The sequence below is a fragment of the Xenopus laevis genome, chromosome 3L, assembly GCF_017654675.1.
Source record: "Xenopus laevis strain J_2021 chromosome 3L, Xenopus_laevis_v10.1, whole genome shotgun sequence".
Taxonomy (NCBI): Eukaryota; Metazoa; Chordata; class Amphibia; order Anura; family Pipidae; genus Xenopus; species Xenopus laevis.
This window is the reverse complement of record NC_054375.1, coordinates 114027880-114051948: the sequence shown is the minus strand read 5'-3', so window position 1 is coordinate 114051948 and position 24069 is coordinate 114027880. Positions and strand designations below refer to the sequence as shown.

General features: G+C 39.9%; 1 protein-coding gene across 3 annotated transcripts in view; it reads left to right on the top strand.

The window, feature by feature from the left end:
* Positions 1 to 24069, top strand: part of sema4b.L (semaphorin 4B L homeolog) — a 147541-nt gene that overhangs the window by 92942 nt on the left and 30530 nt on the right. For 2 of the 3 annotated variants that reach the window (XM_041586835.1, XM_041586834.1), the window contains exon 3: positions 10414 to 10789. In XM_041586835.1, the coding sequence (XP_041442769.1) occupies positions 10687 to 10789 (103 nt within the window). In that variant the 5' untranslated portion in view covers positions 10414 to 10686. Of the gene's footprint in view, positions 1 to 10394; positions 10790 to 24069 lie in introns of those variants that run through there. The other variant, XM_018253188.2, reaches the window with a different exon arrangement.

Genomic DNA, 24069 nt, shown 5'->3' with positions numbered 1-24069 from the left:
TTTCTAACTTCCTGTTGCTTTAAACCGCTGACCTTTCTGTGCAGCAAATGGAACATTAGTTGCTAAAAAGATGGAGGCGCTTCAGCACATGACCAAACAGCTGGGCATTTAATCATTAGCAGAAAAGTGCCCAGCATAGGTTCATGTCACACATGGAAAGCAGTGGCTGCTACTTGGTGCCAGGTCAAATAGCTTTTGTGGTTTCCTGGGAGTCCTTTATGGGCTACTAATCTATGATATACAAAATAATTATGTAAAAATCGTGAGCTTTTAGATTTTATAATGATATATTTATTATTACAGTATCATAACCCATGTAAGGAGTGCATTGTTACATACTAGTCTCCTATTGATCTCTGCTCTTCTATAACTAGTCACAGTGTTTGCCTAAGCAGTACATTTTTATTAAGGATGAACCTGAGATTCTGAGCAGTTTTTGGAGGATTTTTTTTATTCCAACTTACCTGGAAAACTTGAATTGAACTATTAAGTCACATGGACTACAATTTTTTTTAAACTTTCATAACCTGCCAAATTTTGTAAAATGAACATGGTGAGTAGGGGGATGTGGCCACTAAAATGGGCATGGCCAAAAAAATGTAGTTGCAGACCTGGAATGGGTTAAATTAAATGTTGTTTATGCTTCAGATGCACCTTATGAATAAAAATGAGCTTTTAAAGGTACCCTGGAGAGCACTGTATTTATGGCTTCTGTGTTTGGTCGCTGGTGAATTAAATTTCTACTAATTGCTTTCCAGGCTTAGCACCACCCAGATTTGGGTTAGGGCTCTTACTCACTGGCGTTTTGACCTGCGCTCCCCTGCGTTCCGTTTTTTGGCGTTCAGCCGCAGGGGAGCGGAGGAATAGACGCAAGTCATTATTTCAAATGGGGCTGTACTCACTCAGGTGCGTGTAGGCGCTGAACGCAGGAAAAATGCAGCATGTTGCGTCTGAACCTGCGTTCGGCGCCTACACGCGCCTGAGTGAGTACAGCCCCATTTGAAATAAGGACTTGCGTCTATTCCTGCGCTCCCCTGCAGCTGAACGCCAAAAAACGGAACGCAGGGGAGCGCAGGTCAAAACGCCAGTGAGTAAGAGCCCTAATCCAGGCTTTAGATTAATTGGCAGTGCATTTAGCCACCCTTAATAATAATTAAAATAATAAATTAAATTAACTTAATTAGTTAAATGTCCCCACCCTTAGTTCCATCAATATTGTGTTTACTATGGGGTTAACTATAAAGGGGTATATTTATCAAAGAGTGAAGTTAGAGATCGCCAGTCCTCTAAAGTGAAATTCCGCCACTCTCCATTCATTTCTATGGGGTTTTTAAAAGAGTACTTATCAATGGGTGAAAGTGAAAGTCCATCTTTTGATAAATACGCCTTTCAAAATCCCGTAGAAATGAATGGAGAGTGGCGGAATTTCACTTTAGAGGACTTTGGCGATCTCTAACTTCACTCTTTGATAAATATTCCCAATTGGGACCAGACACTGTATAGAGGGCTCATTAAGACTGACTAATAAGCGTTTTCAGCATATGTGTATGAAAATGTGTTATTGACAAAGTTTATAGGGCCCTTTAATGATTTTGATCTAGAGACCAGTAATGCCACTGCAGAACACAGTGAACATGTGGATAATTTGTCTTATGTAGGAAGAGAGCTCTTGCACACCTGTAATATGCTATTAGATTAAAGAAGCTTGGTGCCCAGTGATAGAGGCTACTGCAACCTCCTAATACATGCGGAGAAGAAGCGCACTGGCATACAAGACTGCGAAAAATTGCAAAATTTTTCAAGGTTGTATCCAGGGGTGCTTCGCCAATGAGGCAAGTTGAAGCTGTCGCCTCAGGCGGCAGCGCCCCACTAGGTACTAGGGGCAGCAAAAATGCTGCTCCTGGTACTTTAAGAGTGAATTTCTGGGGGAGGGGGGGGGGCAGCAGCAACTGCTTACTCCGAATACATCAGTTTGGTGTGAGCTGCACTTGTATTTGCAGACCACATGAATCACAAAAAGTAGGACCAAAGAATTTTGTCATGAAAACTGCTTCTTAAACATTTAGGCTAACTTTATAACCAGTACACTGTTTAGTGAGCTGCACCTGTCAGCAATGTCCTGTCAGATTACTGTGTCTGTCAGTAGTGCATTCCTACACCAATATTATAAAATTCATGCTTAATTAGGATTCGCTGTATAATCAAGTTGTTTTTCTACAGTTTAGTGTTAAGTGTGTATGAGTACATTTCTACCTGGAAGTGTGGGTAGTAAGCTCAGTGGCATCTGTATGTGCTTACATGTAAATAGCGCCTGCATGCCCCGACCACCTGTTTCATACACTTTTCTTCCCACAGGTATAAGAGTGTATGGGGAGGAAGCAGACCCTGTGGTCTGGGCCCCCTGCAGCCGCTTGAAACTACTATATTTGTCAGTAACGCTGCTTCAAGGAGAGAAATCCACAATTTAATTTCTATACCTGAAGACGAAACCTCCTTTTGTCTAATCTCAAGAGATGTCACTTATCCATACAGTGTATTGCATAGTTACCTTATGTTCATAGTTATAGTAATCATATCCCCATACGAGTGCCTATTCTTCAGTGTAAATTGTGCCAATTTATGCCAATCTGCTTTTTTAAGTGCTGAGCTCATGCAAAGGGTAAATAAGAGTATGGTACTTGGTTTGCTTCACAAATTTCTGCTCACAACATTTGCATTGCCTCTTATTTATTTAGTTAGCAGTGCATGTATGTTTAGGTATGTCTGAAATGCATAATTCATGTTTATAAATAGTTAAATGTTGAAGGGCAAGTAAAGTCAGTTAATTGGTTTTTGTTTTTCCTACAATAGACCACGCTACTTAGCACACCTAGCAGCACAATACCCTATAAAACAAAGTACCTGATCTGCCCTGCTTAATTTAAAGGTATGTGTGAAAAAAGTGTTTTTTAACAAGTATAAACTCTGATATTTTAGTAAGTTACCCTTCATAAATTGTTGTTAAAAGTCTTAAGAGTTTTTGAATCCATTCTTTAGTTGAGATATACATGATGAAAAGATATTATTTAGACTAGCCATAGAATATCCCCCGTAGTTATGTAAATAGGTTACAGTCTCCGTCTTTAGGAGCTGAGGTTGCAGCAGATCGCTTTAAGGTGGCCATAGACACACACAGATCCTATCGTACGAATCGAGGATTCGTACGATTTTCAGATCGTGTGTGGCATGTGCCGACATCTTTCGTCCGGCGTAAATCGGTCGTTTGGTCGATCGGTCAGGTTTGATTTTGACCCGACCGATCCCGCCGGAGCCCACAGCACATCGTAATCGGATTGTTCGGCCATACGGCCAAACAATCAGATTACCCCCGATATAGCCATGTTTGTTAATGGCATATTGGGGAAAGATCCGCTCGTTTGGCGATGTGGCCAAACGAGCGGATCTTTGTGTCTATGGCCACCTCTAAGGCTGGTGATGGCACAAGGGACATCTTTCAGTTAGTGCTTTATTGGAAACTGATGTTCCTTTCATAAGCAAACTTCAGGATAGACATGTCCCAAATTAGGTCCATGTTAGAACATTCACCTGAGATTTCATTACAAAGTGTTGGCACAAATTATCACCCACAGCTTGTGAATAAGCATTACAGTCATCCCCCCGAGGAGACAGATCAGCAAGCCAAGGAATATGAGCACAACCAGGTGTGTAGAAGGAAGTCACTCTTACCTAATTCTGAATTAACTACATCCTGTTTAATTGCACAATTGTGATAAACAAGAGCAACAAGAACAGTCTGGCCTCTTATCTTCCTAGGAAAAGTCAGCTGTTGCCATTAAATAAATACACTGATAGCCAAGTGCATGTGTTTTTTCATTGTTTCTTTCTTTCCTCTGTTTAAAATTACTCCTTCAATTCAGTACTTGTATCTAAAATGGTATTTTACATTGAGTGCTGACGAGCACTTCCGTTTCTGCTTGTTTCTGTTTTGTAATTGGTTATGTTCTGCCACCAAAGTGCCAAATATGCCATCAATCAACAAAATTATTGCTACCAATGTGAATTGCATGAAAATGCCAACACGGGCTTGTTGAGAAAATGAATTGCCTGCTCTGGTATATATTCCAATAGTTAGTGTTGAAAAACATAATGGGCAAAATTGCTGTCTGTACTTTGCGCATAATAACTGTATTTTAACCATTTCTACTAGACCAACAGTTCTATTAGGGTAAGGCCACACGAGGAGATTCGGGGAGATTTTGTCCCTGGCAACTAATCGCCTCGTCTTTTGAGCGACTATCTCCCCGAACTGCCTCGGCATGCAAAGTCGCCTGCGCTAATGCACACGTGGCGATGCGTTTTCTATAGTCGCCCGAAGTTGCCTCAGTGAGCGCAGGCGACTTTGCATTGTGACCTATGGGGAAAAATGCAGAGGCAGTTTGGGGAGATAGTCGCTCAAAAGACGAGGCGATTAGTCGCCAGGCGACAAAATCTCCCCGAATCTCCTCGTGTGGACTAGCCCTAAGTGGACAGAAGTGCAACTAGTATGGACTGCTGACATAACAAATGTAGCATCAGCTGGGGACCCTTTCCTCCATTACAAAAGCAAGGGCAAAACTGAGAGAGAATTAAATGCTGGTCCTGCCCAGAGAGTAGTAGGAGACTACAGTGTTGCAATAGCAGTGAATAGTTTCAAATGCCAATTTTCAGTGCTTAGAGACTCACCAGTAAGTGCCATGATGGCATAACGGATAAAATCCAGGCTATTTAAACAAAAAGAAAAAGTGATATCAGTTCATCCTGACTCAAGAGTTACGCTTTATGGTATATGTAGGCTGCCTGTTTGTTTTATGATGTTGGTATTTGAATACAGTAGAAAAAAAAACAGTAGCAGATCAGTTATCTGATAGCTTCTATTTTTTCAGCGCAAAATAGAAAGCATATTATTTTTTTTTAAAGAATAAGGAGGCATTATCTGCTATTCAGTTCAGAACAGACAAAGAGAACCTCAGGGAGCTTTGGTTTTGCAGCATATAGATATACGAACACACTGGAGTCTCTTAGGGCACCTTAATCATCACATTTCTCTGTGTCTGCATTCTCTTTAGGTTCTGTCTGCGTTCTCGCAGTATAAGTCACTGTGTGTGGCCCACTACTCACCTTTTAGAATTGCTGGAGATACTACAATAGGTGCCTCCCTTACATTTAATGTAACTTTAAGTATGCAGGAAATAGAAAGCAATCTGGGGACCTTTGCAGCAGGTATTTTTGTGGTTTAACAAGTATTTGCCTTTATATTCAAGTTTTTAAAATTAAATTTAGATTGCTAAGTAGTTGCTAGGTTAATGACCCCAGCAACACTCAGTTTTTCTTTTTTTGCTATTATTAATTGTTTACTTATCTTTCTGTTCAGTCATAGGGAATATAATCCTAAAACAAGACATAATTTAATGTGACACTACCACCCGCCAGCTGGAAAATGTATTAGATGTCATTTTCTACTCTACACCATAGTTTAATTACATTTTTAAGGCAAATGTCCCGTTTAAATAGCTAGTAAAATAAACAGACATATTTGTGTTTAGCTATTTGAATGAGAACTTGTCATATGGCTCATATAGCTAAAGTGGGTTATTTGTAAAAATGCAACTCTGTCCATTAGTTAGTAGCATGCATTACTACACTGCTGTATGTTTAATATATTTCAGGTTTACGTTTAAAACGAAAAGGTCAAATTTTACATTGCGGTTTTTCAGGTCTGTGTGACATAATCATTAGGCCTTTTCTCTCTTGATATGGCCATGTGACATGTGACATAGAAAAAGTGCATTGTATTTGCTGGTGAAAACCAGAGGAATAAGGCTACCTCTAGGCACGTCAGCAAAACAAAATGATGGTATATACAAACAACAAATGGAAAATGCTTGTAAACTGGAAAGAGTGAATGTGTGCAATCTATGGAGACAGGTTATTCCTGCTTTGAAGTGTGTAGGTTTTGTCAGTACTAGGAGTAAATAGACAACGTTGACCCATTTGTGGTTATTTTTAATTGTATTATCACTGGCAGGCTTGTAGCAGAGTATCAGTAGTGACCAGAGTAAAACTGTTTACTGAACCGGTGACTAACACCAACAGTGACACTCCTGGCTTTTCTCACTCGTGACTAATGACTCTGGGGTTTGTATTTATCTTGGGAGATTCCACTGGAGATTTAAGACTAGTGGTCAAGATAACAATAATAGAACAATAAAAGAATAGAATGGAAGACAAGTATAGTAACAAACAGGTGGTGGGCACTGGACTAGGTGGAACATGGTTATGGGTAAAACTTCAACAATATCTGAAGACATCTCCACAAACATACAGGAGCGCTTCTAAACAGTGAGAGCACCATGACACCCTGACCTTATGTTTGTGGCAATAGAGGTCAAAATGACTGGAATTCCTCTGACGCAAGCTAAGATCTTAGGATCTGATCTAGGAGTGTTAGTTTAAACCAGTGTCAGTACAACTAGTCTGTTTTTATATATTTAGGGTTTTAGGGTAGGTCAGTAAGGGCATATGCTCCAGGTACCTATCATCGAAGAAGCCCATTGGGAGGTATGTAGATTAAAATTACAAAGAACATATTAGATTGTGTAACAGATTTGGTATATTATGTGTAAAACCAATGGCCCTCATGTTGTAGATCAACAACAACTCCCAAAATATTGGTTGTCTTTGCAATTCTTTGCTCTGATTGCTGATTCTGTTTATTACAACATTGTAGCAGAACCAAGCTCTCCTCCAGCCAACACCAGTGTCGGACTGGGACACCAGGGGCCCACAAAAAGTTTTTAGACCAGAGGCCCACTCTCAGTACTATTTTCTTCCTCTCCTCACTCAACCTCTATTCACCTAGTCTCTTTTCTTTACATACTGTAATCTATTATTCCACCTATTTAACCTCTTTATTCTCATAGAAATAAGGAATGGCCATGAAATAAGGCAAAAGTTTAGCAGCCTGAGGGCCCACTGACACCTGGGCCCACCGGGAGTTTTCCTGGTATCCTGGTGGGCCAGTCCGACACTGGCCAACACTCATGTTCCTATTATGCCTTCCATTAGTCATCTCAGTGGCTTCTGCTGCACTGTTTCAGTAGTCAAAACCAACAGTGCAGAGACCAAAAAGAGATAGGCAGATTCAGATTTTTATAGCAATTACATTTTAAAATAATATGAATATTTGTAATTAATGTATATGTGAAAGTTGCTTAGAATTGCATTATTTTATTAGACAGTGTGTTATTTTCAGGTTTACAACTTTAAGCAAAGTCTAATTTTCTCTATTATTTTTATTTTCTATTAAATATTTGTAGATTGGTAACTGCAGTCCTCATTTTGGCTTTGTATGAAAGGGTTTTGTTCTTACCTTGACCAATTTATAAGCCTGAGTGAAAAGTATATTTCCTCCATTTAATGTGTGCAGAACAAAAAACTAGAATTCAGGAATAAGAGCGGGTCATTTTATTGGCTATGTGTCAGGGAGTCTAGACTCCATTGCTTTCTTTAACAATAAAATTGCAATAAATAAAATAATCCATCCATTGTAAAATGGAGATCTGATAGCTACTATAGAGAGGCCCCAGGAAAGTGGATATCTAAACATTTGTGCAGGGTATGAAATCCTGGTGAGTTCCGCAGCTGGCACAGAAACCAGAATCATTCTGCGGGAATATACTCTTGAGAACACATTCAAGCACTGAGGTTTAGATTTACAGTTTCCAATAATGTGCTTTAAACTTCAAAAGAAAAAAAATATGACTGTGCTTTAAAAAATATATTTTAAAAAATACAAATCTTTGTTCTCAACCAAAGAATAAGGGATCCCATGCAATTTTACATAGGAGATCCATAAGCCTTTGCTACGTCAGTGAATGTTGATACTGGTACCCAAGGCCCAGCACCCAATCATCCTGCACTCGTGTCAGTTTTCACTCCCCCACCAGTCACACACATGTACATCCCCACCGCCAGTCACTAGCTTACTGCCCCCCTCCAGGTTGATCCCTCCACTTTGTTTCCCCTTAGGCAGACACCTCTGCTGCATACCCCTAGTTCTGGCCGTGGTGGATTTAAATTATGAGTTTTACATGATCCTAATCTGCTGACAGTTGATCTTCCAGCTGCATTTTCTAGAAGTGCCCCTGATTTTTCACATGATCTGTTAATGCTTTATCACACAAGGGTCTGAGGTTTTAGTAGTCACCTATTAGTATACTGTATGCTGGGCACAATAATGCAGCGTTTTTGCTTTCTACCAGATCGACTGAAAATAAATGCTAGTTGTGGGCTGCACTGATTGACAATTTGTTGTACAGGTATGGGCAGTGTTGGACTGGAGTAATGGGGGTCCACTGGGACTGCCAAATGAAGGCCCCTCAAGGCAGTCCCCGGTGGCCCCCTCCTGGTTTACCTCATCGCGCCTCCTTCTCGGGCCTCTGTCTCCATCTGCGCAAATGCTGGTGCGGCATGCACCTGCACGAAACTTCTGTCCCTCGCTCTGCGTGCCTGTGCTGTGCAGCAGAGACTTTTTTTCAAGGGGGAGACCAATCGGGAAACATGACTGGGCCGGCGGGGGCTCATGAGGGCTGGGCCGGCCCAGTCCAACACTGGGTATGTGATCTGTTATCTGGAAACCTGTTATCCTGAAAACTCTGAATTACACAAAGGCCTTCTCCAAATTTTAAAAATAATTTCCTTTTTCTCTGTAATAATAAAACAGTAATTTGTACTTGATCCAAACTAAAATATGATGAATCCTTACTGGGAGCAAAACCAGTCTAATGGGTTTATTTGTTTACATGATTTTCTAGTAGAATTAAGATTTGTTATTCGGAAAACCCTTGGTCCTGAGTATTCTGGATCACAGGTCCCAATATTTTCTAGGCATGTCCCAATTTTACATATTTTTAACATGAACTGTTCCCAGTCGCAAATTCAATCCAAAATTAGCAGGAGGAAAAGGAACTCCAGCAGAATTACTGCAAATAAACTTTAATTCCAAGTGGTGGCATACACAACATGTTTCGGGTACATGTTTCACTTGATAAAGGGTATTGTACCTGAAACATGTCGTGTAATTTTGGATTGCATGTAGCAGTAGCCAGCACATTGCCGCCCCCCGCACAGACTTACCTGTCGGCGAGGGGAGGCAGGAACACGATTGCGGAGAGCGCAATTGCGCTCTCTCACAATAGCGCAGCCGAATTTCCGGTTTAAAAACCAGAAATTCGGCTCTTAAAGGTGCAGGAGCGGCTTTTTGCCACCCCTGGAATCCTGTCTGGCGCTGCCGCCTGAGGCGAGCACCTCAGCTCGCCTCATTGGCGGAGCGCCCCTGGCAGTAGCAGCACAGAGCAACCATAAGGGTAGGACTACACGGACGTTTTTGGTGCGATCCGACACGCTGCGACAAAGCACATGGGACAAATCACATGTGACGAAAATAAGCTAAGAGATAGAAATGTCAGATGAAGTCGCAGCGTTGATCCAACACGACTGTCGGATGCAGATGCAGCATGCAGTGTCTGCATCTGACAGTCATGTCGTGTCGGATCAACACATCCGACATTTCTATCTCTTAGGGAGGAACTCCACGATGCGTTTGGTGCCGATGCGTTTGGATGTTGTGAAGAAACAGGAAGTGAAGGAGAATCGCATTTACATTTCTTATGTTGTTATTAGTGAAGCACACAAGTACTTCTAACAAAATACAACATACTGATACAGAAGGCAGTTGACTTTAGCAAATCTGTTACTTATGGCTTTACAGATTTTGGGAAAGGGGTGGGGGTGAGAGTTGTAGTTTTACAAGAGCTGCAGAGCCATAGGTTACAAATACCTGAGTTGTGTAGTAAAATTGTGATATTAATGATTTTTTGGTTAGGCTGCATCCATGTGGTACATTTATATAAATGGTTTTCCTACAACTGCATTTAAAGGGAAAGTTCACATTTAATTAAAAAAACAGCATGTTATGTATTGGCCTATTCTAAGTAAATGTTTCAATCGGTCTTCCTTTATATGATTTGTAAATTATTAGCCTTCCTATTCTGGCTTTTTCTGGGCTACATCTGTGTTGCATTTGTTTTCTTGCTTATCATTCTATCCTGGCACGATTTCCACACGTCTGCCTTGTTGCTAGGGTAATTAAGCCATAGACACAGCAGTCCAAATCCCCAAAAACAGAACTGAAAGGGATACAGGCAATATTGTCTCAGTATACCTCTGTTTACAACAGATTGAATTCTAATTGAAATGTGCACTAGCCCTTTAACTCCCAAGGTGCAGCTTACCTTTCCCACGCACCCAGTGACAGCGCAGTTGTTTTTTAAAGCGCCTCTCTCTCTCTCTCTCTCTCTCTCTTGTGTGTGACAGGTCTGTGAGTGGCAGCAGTATGTGGTGGGCGGAGCAATGACTCAGGACAGGAGGCGGGACTTACATTGAAGTCTGAGCTGGAGCTGCGAGTCGTTTGTAAGCACGCAGAAAAGTTTTGTGTTTCCATCCAGAGGAAAGGTCGGCTCGTTCCACAGCACCAGGCATTGTGCCCCACTTGTTTGGATTATACACCGACAGACTTCTGGGGAAGAGAAGGAGGAGGAGGAGGGAGAGAGCGAGGGAAGCGAGTAGTCAGCGCTGCGGGATTTAGCCATGGGGAGATGGAGCTGCCTGTTTGTCGTGGGGTTCACTCTCAGCACATTCCTGTTGGTCAGAGCTACAGAGGAGGTTATCCCCAGGCTCACGTTACCGTACGGTAAGTACCATGCAGTTTGCATACAGGGGAGCCCAGCAGTATTCTGGGAGACCCCAAGCGCAGGGAGAGGGGGAGGCATGTCAATCTCTACATGTAAATATGTCAAACAGTGTCGAACTCGATATTCAGGCCCCCAAAATGTCTAGAGGTTGACTTGTTTTATCAATATTTATTGAAATTGTATATGAATTAGGGCCTCATGGGGCCCCTATACCTCCTGCCCCCCCCCCGCAGCCGCAGGGTCTGCTTCCTCTGTAGTTACCCCCCTGGCGAACTCCATCACTATCCCCTCCACTCCTGCTGTTCTCCACAATTCAGCTACCGCCAACACCTATTGCTGCCAGTTGCCCTTCAGTAGCTGCTACAAGTCTCACGTCAGACCTCTGTTCAGCATTGGACACATTACTTGTCATGCTACCGGCCAGACCAGAGCAGAGCACCTCCAGCTGGTTAAATATTGTAATGCAGAACGTGGGCAATTCTTGCATCCCTGAGGGAATTAAACATAAACCTTTATTAAGATGAATGCTTATTAATAAAGCACCAATATGTTCCATATGGCTGTACAATGGAAGGCTGTAAACATTACACATACATATATTACATACAAACGTCCTGCCCATTAGAGCTTACAATCTAAAGGAGGAGCAAGTGATATGATAGACAATGGTCCCTGTACAGTGCCTTAGAAAAATCTGCTCATATTGTAACATTTGGTTACATGACATTATTTTGCTTTTCAAAGTAAAGTATTTCTCAAATAGTTTGTATATTCTTCTGTGTTCTCAGGTCTTGCTTGAATGACTGGCCTAGCCTTACCTCATTTATTATCTCAGCTCGTTGGACCTTATCTGTGATTTGAGTTTCAGTTACATCACCCATTAGTACGCTAATATTTGCAATGGCACTCCCGAAGTAGTGCAAGGTCCCAGCATTACAGAAAAGCTTTTGCCTACTCAGTTACTAGACACTGGCGTAGAGTCCAGTTGCTGCACTTTGTACACGTTGTATCTGTGTCCGTAAGCATGTCGCCAGTGCAGCTGCAGCCCAGAGTTTTTCTTACTACAGCTTGTCAGCCTGGTGACCTTTGCTTTATGGATGAGAACAGGAGGGAGCGTGTCTGTTGTTTGAACCCTCTGTCCGGATGTTATTTGGCTTTAACAGAAATAACTTGTAATGCCTATCTAAGGTAGCCACCAGGTCTGTATCTCACTGGTCTGGCTGGTAAAAATGACGCTCAATACCAATGTTATTAATAGCAAAGAAAGATAAATAAATATAGGAAGATCTTTTTTTTTTCAGAGAAGGTGGCAACCCTATGCCTATCCAGACTGGGGATTCTAGTTTGAGATGGAAATTTGGAATATCTATATGTTTTTTGTTTTAGAAGGAATAGAAATTTAAAGCTACGCACGTTCTTAGATTCGCACACTCATCATAGATAATTACCAATAAATTCTCATCATGAACACTAGCGTGTTTCTCTGTGTTCAGTCAATTTACTGTTTTCTTAGGGCTCTTACACACGGCCGTTCCGACCTGCGCTCCCCTGCGTTCCGTTTTTTGGCGTTCAGCCGCAGGGGAGCGCAGGAATAGACGCAAGTCATTATTTGAAATGGGACTGTACTCACTCAGGCGCGTGTAGGCGCCGAACGCAGGTTCAGACGCAACATGCTGCATTTTTCCTGCGTTCGGCGCCTACACGCGCCTGAGTGAGTACAGCCCCATTTCAAATAATGACTTGCGTCTATTCCTGCGCTCCCCTGCGGCTGAACGCCAAAAAAGAAATGGTGAAGTAGTGATGTTTATACATACTCACATGCAGTGGAACTAGCTAGATTCCTCTTGGAGGAACAGAGAGGGGAAAGCTTGTGCTTGTTTTGGTAGGGCAGAGCCTGAATTTAACTAGCATTAAGCAGACATTTACGAATACAGTACATATTTACACAATTCTACATATATGCTAGGTAGAATGTATACAAATATGAACTGTAGTATACCGAATATTTGTATTTTTTTCTTTGGAAATGTGTTTATTAGATACAGTAGATTTCAAATTTTTACTGCATTAAAAATCACAGTAATGGACGTACAGCTTTTAAGGGGTGATTCACCTTTAAGTAAACTTTTAGTATGTCATAGAATTGCTGGCTAATTTTAAGCAACTTTTTAATTGGTCTTCATTTTATCTTTTTTTTTATAATTTTTTAATGATTTGCCTTCTGACTCTTTCCAGCTTTCAGATAGGGGTCACTGACCCCATCCTAAAAGCAAATGCTCTATAAGGCAACAAATATATTGCTATTGCTACTTTGTATAGCTCATCTTTGTACTCTGGCACTCTCCTATTCATATTCCAGTCTCTTGTTTATATCAATGAATGGTTGCCAGGGTAATTTGGACCCTAGCAACCAGATTGCTGAAACTGGAGAACTGCTGAATAAAAAGCTAAATAACTCAAAAGCACAAACAATAAATTGTCTAAGAATATCACTCTCTACATTATACTAAAAATTAACTCAAAGGTGAACAACCCCTTTAAAGGGGCATTAATACATTAAATAAAAATTTGTAAATCTGGCTTGACATGCTTTTTGTTTTTATGCTGGATTTGTCAAAAGACCTGATTTTATTGTTGTGTGTTGGTGTTCTAATATCTACTATCTATTGTGTAAACATTGCAAACTGGAGAGCTGCTGAAAAAAGCTAAATAACTCAAAAACCACAAATAATAAAAAAAAATGAAAACCAGTTGCAAATTATCTTGGAATATCACTCTCTACATCTTACTAAAAGTTAATTTAAAGGTGAACAACCCCTTTAATGAAGTCTGTCTCTGGGGTTAATCCGGGCCTGGGTGAGATAATAGTTAATCCTAATAGTTCTGTTCTGAGGGTATATAAAGTGCATGTTATATATGTCTGGTGTGTTATAGCTTCAGTGCTGGGGGACAGTACCCACTGTCTCTCACTGTGTTTTTGCACAACTTCATGTTCCTGCACATATGGCAAATGCAGCCACAAATGAGCCCAACTTTATTCCTGCTGTGTAATTGCTTTGTTGTTTGAAAATGCTCACAGTGGAATTTCAGAGTGACTAAGTGCACTGGCAAGGGAACTGTGAATTCAGTGCTGTGTAATTGGGCAGCGATTTTTAAAAAAAAAAAACACTCCAACCTGCACTTCAACATTGTTCCCACTAAGTCAGTGGGAACCACAATAGTTAGTAGGGGGGTTAGTATTACATCTGACAATAGCTTTAAGTATATCAGTCTCTGAATGGCAAACTTGCCAAACAAAAAAAACATTCTCTGCCTATGGGTGGTTGCCTGAAAGGAAACGAAGAGGAGCCCATCTTTGCAGCTCTTTGTCACGTTATGCTGTACCACATGTCTGGGTGTGTGGCCAGAAATAAGTGAATCTTGTATAGGTGGCCAAGCAGATCTGTGGCCTCTTGTATGACACCTGAAACTATGACCTGCAGGATCAGATGATTTGTCAGATACCATGCGATCAGGCCTGTGTACAACAAGCTGAATAATTTACTAGTCTGGGCCGTCCCCTCATCCATTAATTGCACCCGCACCCCAGGGGACTTATACAGTGTGGGGACCTATGATTTCTATTACATAGGTATAAAAATATGATTTTGCATTAACCACCCCTTCTGATCCATATTTATTGGGAATCTTGTTGAATAGAACTGCGTGTCTTCTCAGCATGAACTTTTCTTGAATAATTCAGAGCAAGTGTCCTGTATGACATTAGCTTTTTACATTTTGTCAGGCACTTGCAGGGTTTAGCTTTTGCATAAGCTTAAATTAAATATATACAAAATATCTAGAAGACAGAAGTTACACTTTGGGACTTCTGGCTACTTGGCAAAGCCTTGGGACATTATCTGCTATGTAAACTATACTCTGGAGCTCATTATAGAAACATTATTAGATTCCAGTGGGAATGTTAGCAATATACAGTTTCTGAAACTGCAGCATTCTACTGCAGCATTCTTTAAAGGGAATGTCAACCCAGAAAAAATTTTTTTGACTAATAAAATAAAACATAATTCCAAGCAACCTTTTTGACCGATTTGGCAGCTTATCTGCCCGTGTATGGGGGTTTCCGATGGGTCTCCCTGATCGATATCTGGCCAGATATCAGCCAGATATCAATCGGGCAGGATTGAATTTTCCTGTTATTGAGGACCCCATTGGCTAGTTGATTGTAGTCCTACAACGTGGTGGTGCCCATTGCCATCGTTATTCGATTGTTTGGCCCTAGGGCCATCGGATTAACCCGATATAGCCCGATATTACCCGAACTAGCCAAACGAGAGGATCTTATAGTATATGGCCACCTAAAGACAAGGCAGCTGATTAAGAGCCCTGTCTTTGCTGGGCAACTAAGACTTTTGCAACATTGTTTAAAAAGTAATAGCCATTAGTTAAGCAAATGCTGCTTTCAATAGCAATTTTATAACTTTAAAAGCACTGAAAATGTTTAATAAATGTATAATGCAAATTTAGTTTTTTGGGGTTGACATGCCCTTTAAGTTTCAACCCATGTAGCAGTCTGGTTCCTTAGTGTGACCATGAAAAGTGGGCCTCACCTTTACAGGCAGAATTTAACTGAAACACAGATCATTACATATATCTATAAATGAGATAATATCTGTGACCTGAACATGCAGATGGGCCCAGTTTCACCATCCACTGTAGCCAGCACAGTTTGGCTCAGACACCTGATATTCTGCCTGTATTCCTATGTTAGACACTTATATTAGTATTATTTCTGTTAGTGCTTTGTACAAATTGTCTTCGGGAAGTGCTAATTTGTCTCAGTTTCCTATTCTAAATACTTTTAATGGGAATAAAATTCCATAATTCTTTCTGTGGTCTCAGTCCTTTGATGTAAACTGATGCCTCAGTGGTTTCTAATTAGAGCTATACTTCTTAGAAAACACCTATTAATCTTTTCTGCTGACCTAAACTGAACGGATGTGCGAAACAAGTAAGGAAAAAAGAGGAAACTTGCAGATTACTAATTAACTATATGCCTGATCACTAACTGGGTTCTTTGCTTGTTTACTTCAGGGCAGTGTGTTTCTCTAGAGCAAGTTTTCTTTACCTTATTCTTGGGGGACCCCAATAATTAAGTCTGAGAATCAGCTTTGTGATTGAAAAATAATTTTTTAATCAGTTATATTCCTCTCTTTAATTCATATTTTCGCTAGTTTGTGGACTATTGTTGTCCTTTAAATAGAGTGAAACTATTTGACATCTTTAAATAGAAGACGTTTTGCATGCTTCCATTTTCAGAAAATGTCAGCCATAAATTTTAAAGCTAATTCTCCATGTGAAGTTGCATACTGATACAGTAAGTTCTCAAACAGTGGAGTGGAATTATGTAGGGGGTCATGGTTTGGGTCTTACATGAAGGCTATTTATAATGACATTTATAGTTTATTGCCAATTTGATCACTTGATATTCCTGAGCGCCCATCCTGAAGGCTAATTCAGATATAATTTTTAGTGAATCCTTATTAGCTACTCCAGATATTCTTACAACTGTACTAGGAGGACTGAGGCAACGGTGTTTTCATTTACCTTTAACCTTGGTATAAGCTATGGTGACTGACCACAAAGGGGTGACTTGAATCAAAACCTGAAACCTTATGCAGTAAGATAACTAAATGCAGACCATAACTACAGGTGTGGGATTATCATACAGTTACTTCTTTACTATAACATTTTCAGTAGTGTATATGTAACATTTTCCATTCAATATTCTCTGTTGAACCTGCCAAAAGCATCATTAGCTGGAACAATAAGATCTGGCACCTGAGAATTAAATATATGTATGTTTGTTTATAGCATAATTGTTATTGGTATTGTTTCTGTATTGTTTCTGTATAACAATGAGCGCATCGTACTCTTGCTTCAACCAACCATGTACTTCAGATTAGTAAAGATGTAAAGCAGCATATACATCTATTGTCTATCGTTTTATAGTTTATGGTGATTCAGGGCATTTTGTCTCCGGAGAAATCTCCTCTTCATTATTTTAATGAAAGTCTCCTAGGCCTATTTTTTGAACTTACAGGTCAGGCAATTGTTGCTTGAGAAGTCTGATTGCAGCATATCTCTAATATGGGCCTGGTTCAGCTAATGCCCTTTTTTTAATCTTGGATCCCCAGATGCTGTTGGACTACATCTCTGACCATAAAAACAAGTAATGCTTCATGTAAGTTAAGTTCTGCAATGTCTGGGGACCTAAGGTTAAGTAATTTGCAGTTAATGGTTGGTTTGTTTTTATTGTTCTGTGAGTTGGTGGGGTTATTTGGTAATGAAAGAGATTGTACTTCTCATGGCAAGTGCATGTTCCCTTTTTATGCACTGACATGTTGGTGCTATATTTGGTGTTCTGTATGATTGTGAGTCTGTGCTTTAGAGATTTGTGGCTTTGATGAAACATTTAGAGAAAAGGTGTCAAGCACTTTCAATCTTGTGATGAGTTTAGCACACAACACCTATTTTTCTTATTAGGCAGAAGAAGATATTGGGAATAGGTATCAGTCCACCCACCACTCCCATGCTCAGTGCACATACATAAATCTTTTATTTTGCTCAGGCAGAGAAAGCAATTTAGACTTTCAGATAATTAGAAGGGCAGTTTTACGCACACCCTGAAGGGGTGTCAATGACACACTGATTTGATTTGGTACAGGATAGGGGAAGGCCACAAAAGTAATACTGTACTTACTGAAATTGCCAGTTAAATATACTGTCCCTTGGATTATTGATTAGTCTGATTAAAATGAGTAGCTCGTTTATTGCAAATATATATTGATTTAGATATTTATTTTTTGTTGGCGCTGGCAATTAAAAACACAGTCTATTTCAAGCCTCTTATTTGGAACACTTATTAGAATAAAGAGTTTCCTAAAAATGGATGATATTATCACATAATTACCCACTTTTCTAATAATGCCATTTATTTATTTTTTTACATAAGATTTAAAGGAGTTGTAAATTTAGAAATATTTGTCAATGATTTATTTGTATATCTAATTGCAGTATCTGTTTGTCTCTGCTAGACTACATGTACCATTGAAACAATACAGAAGTAATCTGGTCTCCTCCAAATAAGATTCCATTTCTTACATTTTCCATTGCTCAGGCCTTGCACAGACTTGGTTTTGGCTGATGGGGAGTTACCTCCTGGAACATTGTTTCCATAGTACATGCAGTCAGAACCAGTAGTGCGAAGAACAGGCACATATTGCTTTCAGTAGCAAGTACCTTTACGAACATACGAACAACTTTAAAACTACTGGAAATTTGTAATCTATGCATAGTGGATAGTGAATCTCATTAGGCAACCTGATATTTTTGGCTTTATTACCACTTTTAAGTGGGCTATTATTTTTGGTACATTAAAGGGGACCCGTCACCCAAAAAAATTATTCAAAATTCTATTTTATCACATTAGTCAAGCAAAATGAACTTTAATTACACTATATAAATTATTTGAATCTTGTTTCCTTCAGTCTGGGAATTCAAAATGATAGCAAGCAGGCAGCAGCCATTTTATGGACACTGTTATTAAGGTGAGCCTTGCATCATCTCAGAATCTTGTTTGTGCACCAGAATGGGGGACCTGATGTCCATCCCCATGCCCTGGCTACACAATTAAATGGTAAAGAGAACGGGGGAATGTGTGGAGAGCAGTGACATGTAGGAAGTGCTGAATGGAAAGTGAAAGTAATTGTCTGCCCCACCTCTATGCCCATGGCATAGAGGAGGGGCAGACAACACTTGATTGACAGCTGAAATTTTTAAATGAGCTTACAACAGCTATGAATGCTTTAATAAAAAAATGAAATTGGATTTCATGTTTAATTTGAAAAGGACTTTTATTATACAGATTTTTGTGTCTGGGTGACAGGTCCACTTTAAGGGGCAGATGTATGAAGGGTCGAATATCGAGGGTTAATTAACCCTCGATATTCGACTAGGAACTAAAATCCTTCGAATATCGAAGTCGAAGGATTTAGCGCAAATCCTACGATCGAACGATTATTCCTTCGATCGAACGATTAAATCCTTCGAATCGAATGATTCGAAGGATTTTAATCCAACGATCGAAGGAATATCCTTCGATCAAAAAAACTTAGGCAAGCCTATGGGGACCTTCCCCATAGGCTAACATTGACTTCGGTAGCTTTTAGCTGCCGAAGTAGGGGGTCGAAGTTTTTTTTAAAGAGGCAGTACTTCGACTATCGAATGGTCGAATAGTCTAACGATTTTTAGTTCGAATTGTTCGATTCGTAGTCGAAGGTCGAAGTAGCCCATTCGATGGTCAAAGTAGCCCAAAAAACACTTCGAAATTCGAAGTTTTTTTTACTTCGAATCCTTCACTCGAGCTTCATGAATCGGCCCCTAAGGGGCAGATGTATGAAGGGTCGAATATCGAGGGTTAATTAACCCTCGATATTCGACTAGGAACTAAAATCCTTCGACTTCGAATATCGAAGTCGAAGGATTTAGCGCAAATCCTACGATCGAACGATCAAAGGATTATTCCTTCGATCGAACGATTCGAAGGATTTTAAGCCAACGATCGAAGTAATATCCTTCGATCAAAAAAACTTAGGCAAGCCTATGGGGACCTTCCCCATAGGCTAACATTGACTTTGGTAGCTTTTAGCTGCCGAAGTAGGGAGTTGAAGTTTTTTTTAAAGAGGCAGTACTTCGACTATCGAATGGTCGAATAGTCAAACGATTTTTAGTTCGAATCGTTCGATTCGTAGTCGCAGTCGAAGGTCGAAGTAGCCCATTCGATGGTCGAAGTAGCCCAAAAAACACTTCGAAATTCGAAGTTTTTTTACTTCGAATCCTTCACTCGAGCTTCATGAATCGGCCCCTAAATGTTAAAGATTTCTGTCTATATAAGTACAATGCATCTTTTTTTATTTTGCTTCAGTCCCCTTATTTGTTTCAATCTCGTTATGAAGTCAAACACAGACATCTCTGCCACAAAGCAAGACTGGATTCTGAATGCCAGAAAGGAAATAGAAATAGATGTGTACCAGAAATTGGATTCCCCCCCATGCCAGCAACAAAAAAAAGCTCCAGTAACTTTTAAAGCAGTAACAAAAGACATAAGCTTCCAGAACTACTTCAAACTATTCCTCATTGGCTTCAGATAAAATGAAACACTTTGTATTCTTAGGATAGTATGCCTTTAATGGCACGTCTGCTTTCCAGTGCATAATGCTTCACTTTTCAGTTACATTAAACCCCATTCTCATGTTTCCTCATCACGGTGATAGGGTTTAGAAATTAGATATGGTAGCATAATATGCCTGCAGTACAAAACTCAAAGACTAAGCATTGCCTCCTAGGGCAAGCGGCTGCACCTGCTTTGCATTGAGAGTTAGTGCTTCTCAAAGTCCACATGGCAGATTTCCCAGTGATAACATTAATTTCTCTTGAGCCCAAGCCACTTCCTTACACTAAATTGCGTTTCTCCGCCAGTACATAAACCAGACATGTCCTGTATGGAAAATATTGTTCCTTTTCTGGGAGCACTAGACAGTGTCATCTTGAGGAAAATATCATTTTGATTGAGGTGTTTTTAAATCGTTACATGTGCTCCTCTTGGCTGTGTGTCATGGCACTGACAGTCATTTTCCGAATCATATAATTTTTTTCCCTCTTACCTTGTGCAAGACATAAATGTCATTCCTACAGAAAGAGGATCTGTTTATAAGATAAAATGCACTATTAAATAAGATTCTGGCATTTGAATGAAAAGTATCTTTTTATACCTGTAAACGATATATTGGTACACAAACTGCCTGTACTTTTCTGGCTTCATGGCAGGGATTCTAGTTGTGCCTTTAAGATCAAAGCATTTAGCTTACAAAACAAATGGAGGAAACCCCCCCCCCCCATTTTATCTGAAAGGCTTAAGATTGTTTAATACCATAACACAAAAATATCCATTTATTTGGAGAGTGTGACCAAACAGGGTTTTTATCTGATTTTACCACTTGGGTGCTGGACAGTGGTGAAACTACCATATAGCAGACCCTGCTCCAGAGACTAGAGGAGGGCCACATGGTTCTTAACTGTTTACTTTTGAATCTAACCAGCATGCTTAGGATCAATTGCAAATTCACTGAACAGTTATGTCCCATGTGGCCCCCTTCAAGTCCCTGAGTAACTCAGAGTTAGAGAGCTGAAAAGCAGGAAGTAGTGTTCTGGCTATTATGTTAGACATCAAGTCACTCCAGCCTTTATACTAACTAACTATATTAGAAACATTTTTTTATTTTGCACAGCCTATCTATTTACAAAGTTTTTATTTTTACTCTGAACTATTCCTTTAAACTGCAAACATTCTGCCCGCTTTTATTTGCAGCAGATTGGTGGCAACATAGGAGGGGGGGAGGGGTTGGTTGTGCTGCTAGGTTGGGGGCATGCAGGAGTGTGCAACCCCCCGAATATTTTCTGTTTGTAGAGGGCCCACTTTATTCCACTGGTGCTGGACAAAACTCAGAATCGGATAGTGTTTGGGCTCTGGCCCATCAAGCACATGGAGACCATCTAAAAGAGAACTTAGTTAGTGTTAAGTTAGTGTATACCTAGAATACTTGCAATAAAGCAAGGAAGGGCTTCTATTGTTTGATAGAAAGGAAATAACTTGATAATCATTTGACTATTCTTTTACTATACCCCCAAGTGCCCTGATTAGGTGAGACAGTCCTAACTCCTTCTGGCTGTGCTTTCTAAGCTCAAATTAAAGTAGTGGTTCACCTTTAAGTTAACTTTTAGTATGTTATAGGACGTGCAGTTCTAAACAACTTTGCAATTGGTTTTCATTATTTATGAAAACCAATTTTATAGTTGTTGCCTTTTTCTTGTTACTCTTTCCAGCTTTCACATGGATGTGACCCCATCTAAAAAGCAAATGCTCTGTAAGGCTACAACTGTATTGTTACTTTTTATTAATATCTTTGTATTCAGGTCCTTTCTCCTTTTCATATTTCAGCCCAGGTTCAGTGCATGGTTGCTAGGGTAATATGGACCTTAGAAATCCGATTACTGAAATGGCAAACTGGAGAGCTGCTGAATAAAAAGCTAAATAACTGAAAAACCACAAATAATACAAAATGAAAACCAATTACAAATTGGCTCTTTATGTGTAAGTAATAATGATAACAATAATACATGCAGCGCTTTATGAATACTTGATAATAATAATACATGTGAAGATCCTCATTCTTCTGGATTCAATTTACTTTTTGGAAGCTTTGATGCCCACAGGAAAAGCCACCCACTGGGGATAAAGTTCTACATGTGACATTGCCCTGAGAGGGGGTAGACAAGTAGTGCAGCTGTAAACATAGTAGTTAGGTCTGCCCTGCCTGCATTCTCTTTAAATAGACTACTTCAAGTCACATTCAGGCCTTTTGTAGACTGTCATGCACTCCATCTATGAACAGTTGTTTATAGAGAAGGGAGTGGTAAGAATGCCAAGAGGGCTGTTCCAATGATGTTTCTTCAGAGGTTCCATGTTTCCAAGTGTTCTAGCATTTTTCAGTTTTCACCTAGTGGCTGGATGTTAACTGTGTGAATAAAAATAACTATATATATATATATATATATATATATATATATATATATATATATATATATATATATATATATATATATATATATATATATATATATATATATATATAAATATATACACACACAAATGGTTAAAATTAACAAAGTAGTGTAAAGAAAATAATCAGTGGGGAGAATAAATGCTAATGTCCCTTTAAGGGAATTCATCAGAAGTAATCCTGTAGGAAAATAGTGTAATTTACCGATTTCTAGGAGACAGAGGAGCAAGTTGTAGTTTAGCCCTCCTTTAATACACTCTATAATTAATTTAGTATACTGTTAGTCTGCTTGATATTAATTTCTTTGTGGATCAAAGGAACCTCAGATTGAGTTATGTTAGCAGCTTATCAAAGGGTTCTTCCCTCGAAATCTATAGAAATGTATGGTTAGACGCGACGGACAGTGATTCTTCTGGTCTCTGTGTAGAAGCGTGACTGTTCAGGCATTCAGGTCAGCTTGCCCAGCTTGTTCTGCTAAATGAAACGGAGATCAATATGTGGCTGAAGACATTGGCTGGTTAAGCAAACACATGTAAGTGCTGTGTAATGCAAGTTTGGGACGTCTGCTGTCACTATAGTTGCTCCAAGTCCTATCCATCCATTGACAGGAATAGGCACCCTGTGGCTCCCCAGCTGTTAATCACATTAAAACATTCTGTTTACATGCTGCATACAATTAGTACCCCTCCAAAAGATCAAACGTATCATGATAAGTAAGACATCCAGCCAGTGTCCTGGGAATTGTAGTTTGGAGTCCCCTGGCAAGTAACTGGTTGGTTTCTGTGTACTTCACATGGAGAAGCAAATTGATGCTGATAGTACCAGTGCTTATGCTGGTGAAGGCTTATCTAATTGCCATTTTCCAGGCTGTGCAAGTTGGCTTGCAGCATTATTTACACTTTTCTGTTGGGACTTGGCACTGACAGCATGTGTAAAATGTAAAATGTCTGAAATGCTTAATTTGTTAAATTTTTGTTTCTCTTTACAGGCATTAACACATATTTTGTATGTTTAAATGGCAAGTCAACCCCAAAATAATAAAAGAAAACATTATTCTAAGCAACTTTGCAATATACACTCATTACAGATTTTCTGTGGTTTTAAAGTTATTTGTATATGTATTGGTATTGAAAGCCGTGTTTGTCTGTCCCTTTCTATTCTCTGCCCTGATGGCTAAAGGTGACCATACGGGGGCAGATTAAAGCTGCCAATATTGGTCCTTTAGACCAATTCGGCAGCTTATCTGCCAGTGTATGGGGGCTTCTGACGAGTCTTCCTGATCCATATCTGGCCACAATATCGATCAGAAAGGTTTAATTTTTCAGGCGATTGACCCGTCAGAGCCCATTGCTCCTCGTTGTAATCCAATCGTTCGGATATAGCCCTGCCATTGCTGGGCATATCGAGGAAAGATCTGCTCGTTTGGCGGATCTCATAGTGTATGGCCAGCTTAAAGGACAACTAAACCCCACTGGCCCGCCTCCCCCCTGCACACTGTTACACCAGAATTGTGTCCCCTTTAGAAATACTGACCCGTACATGCAGAACAGCGCAGAGAAGCAGAGGGGCGCCATGTTCGTCGGCTTCTTCGTTAAGCAAGC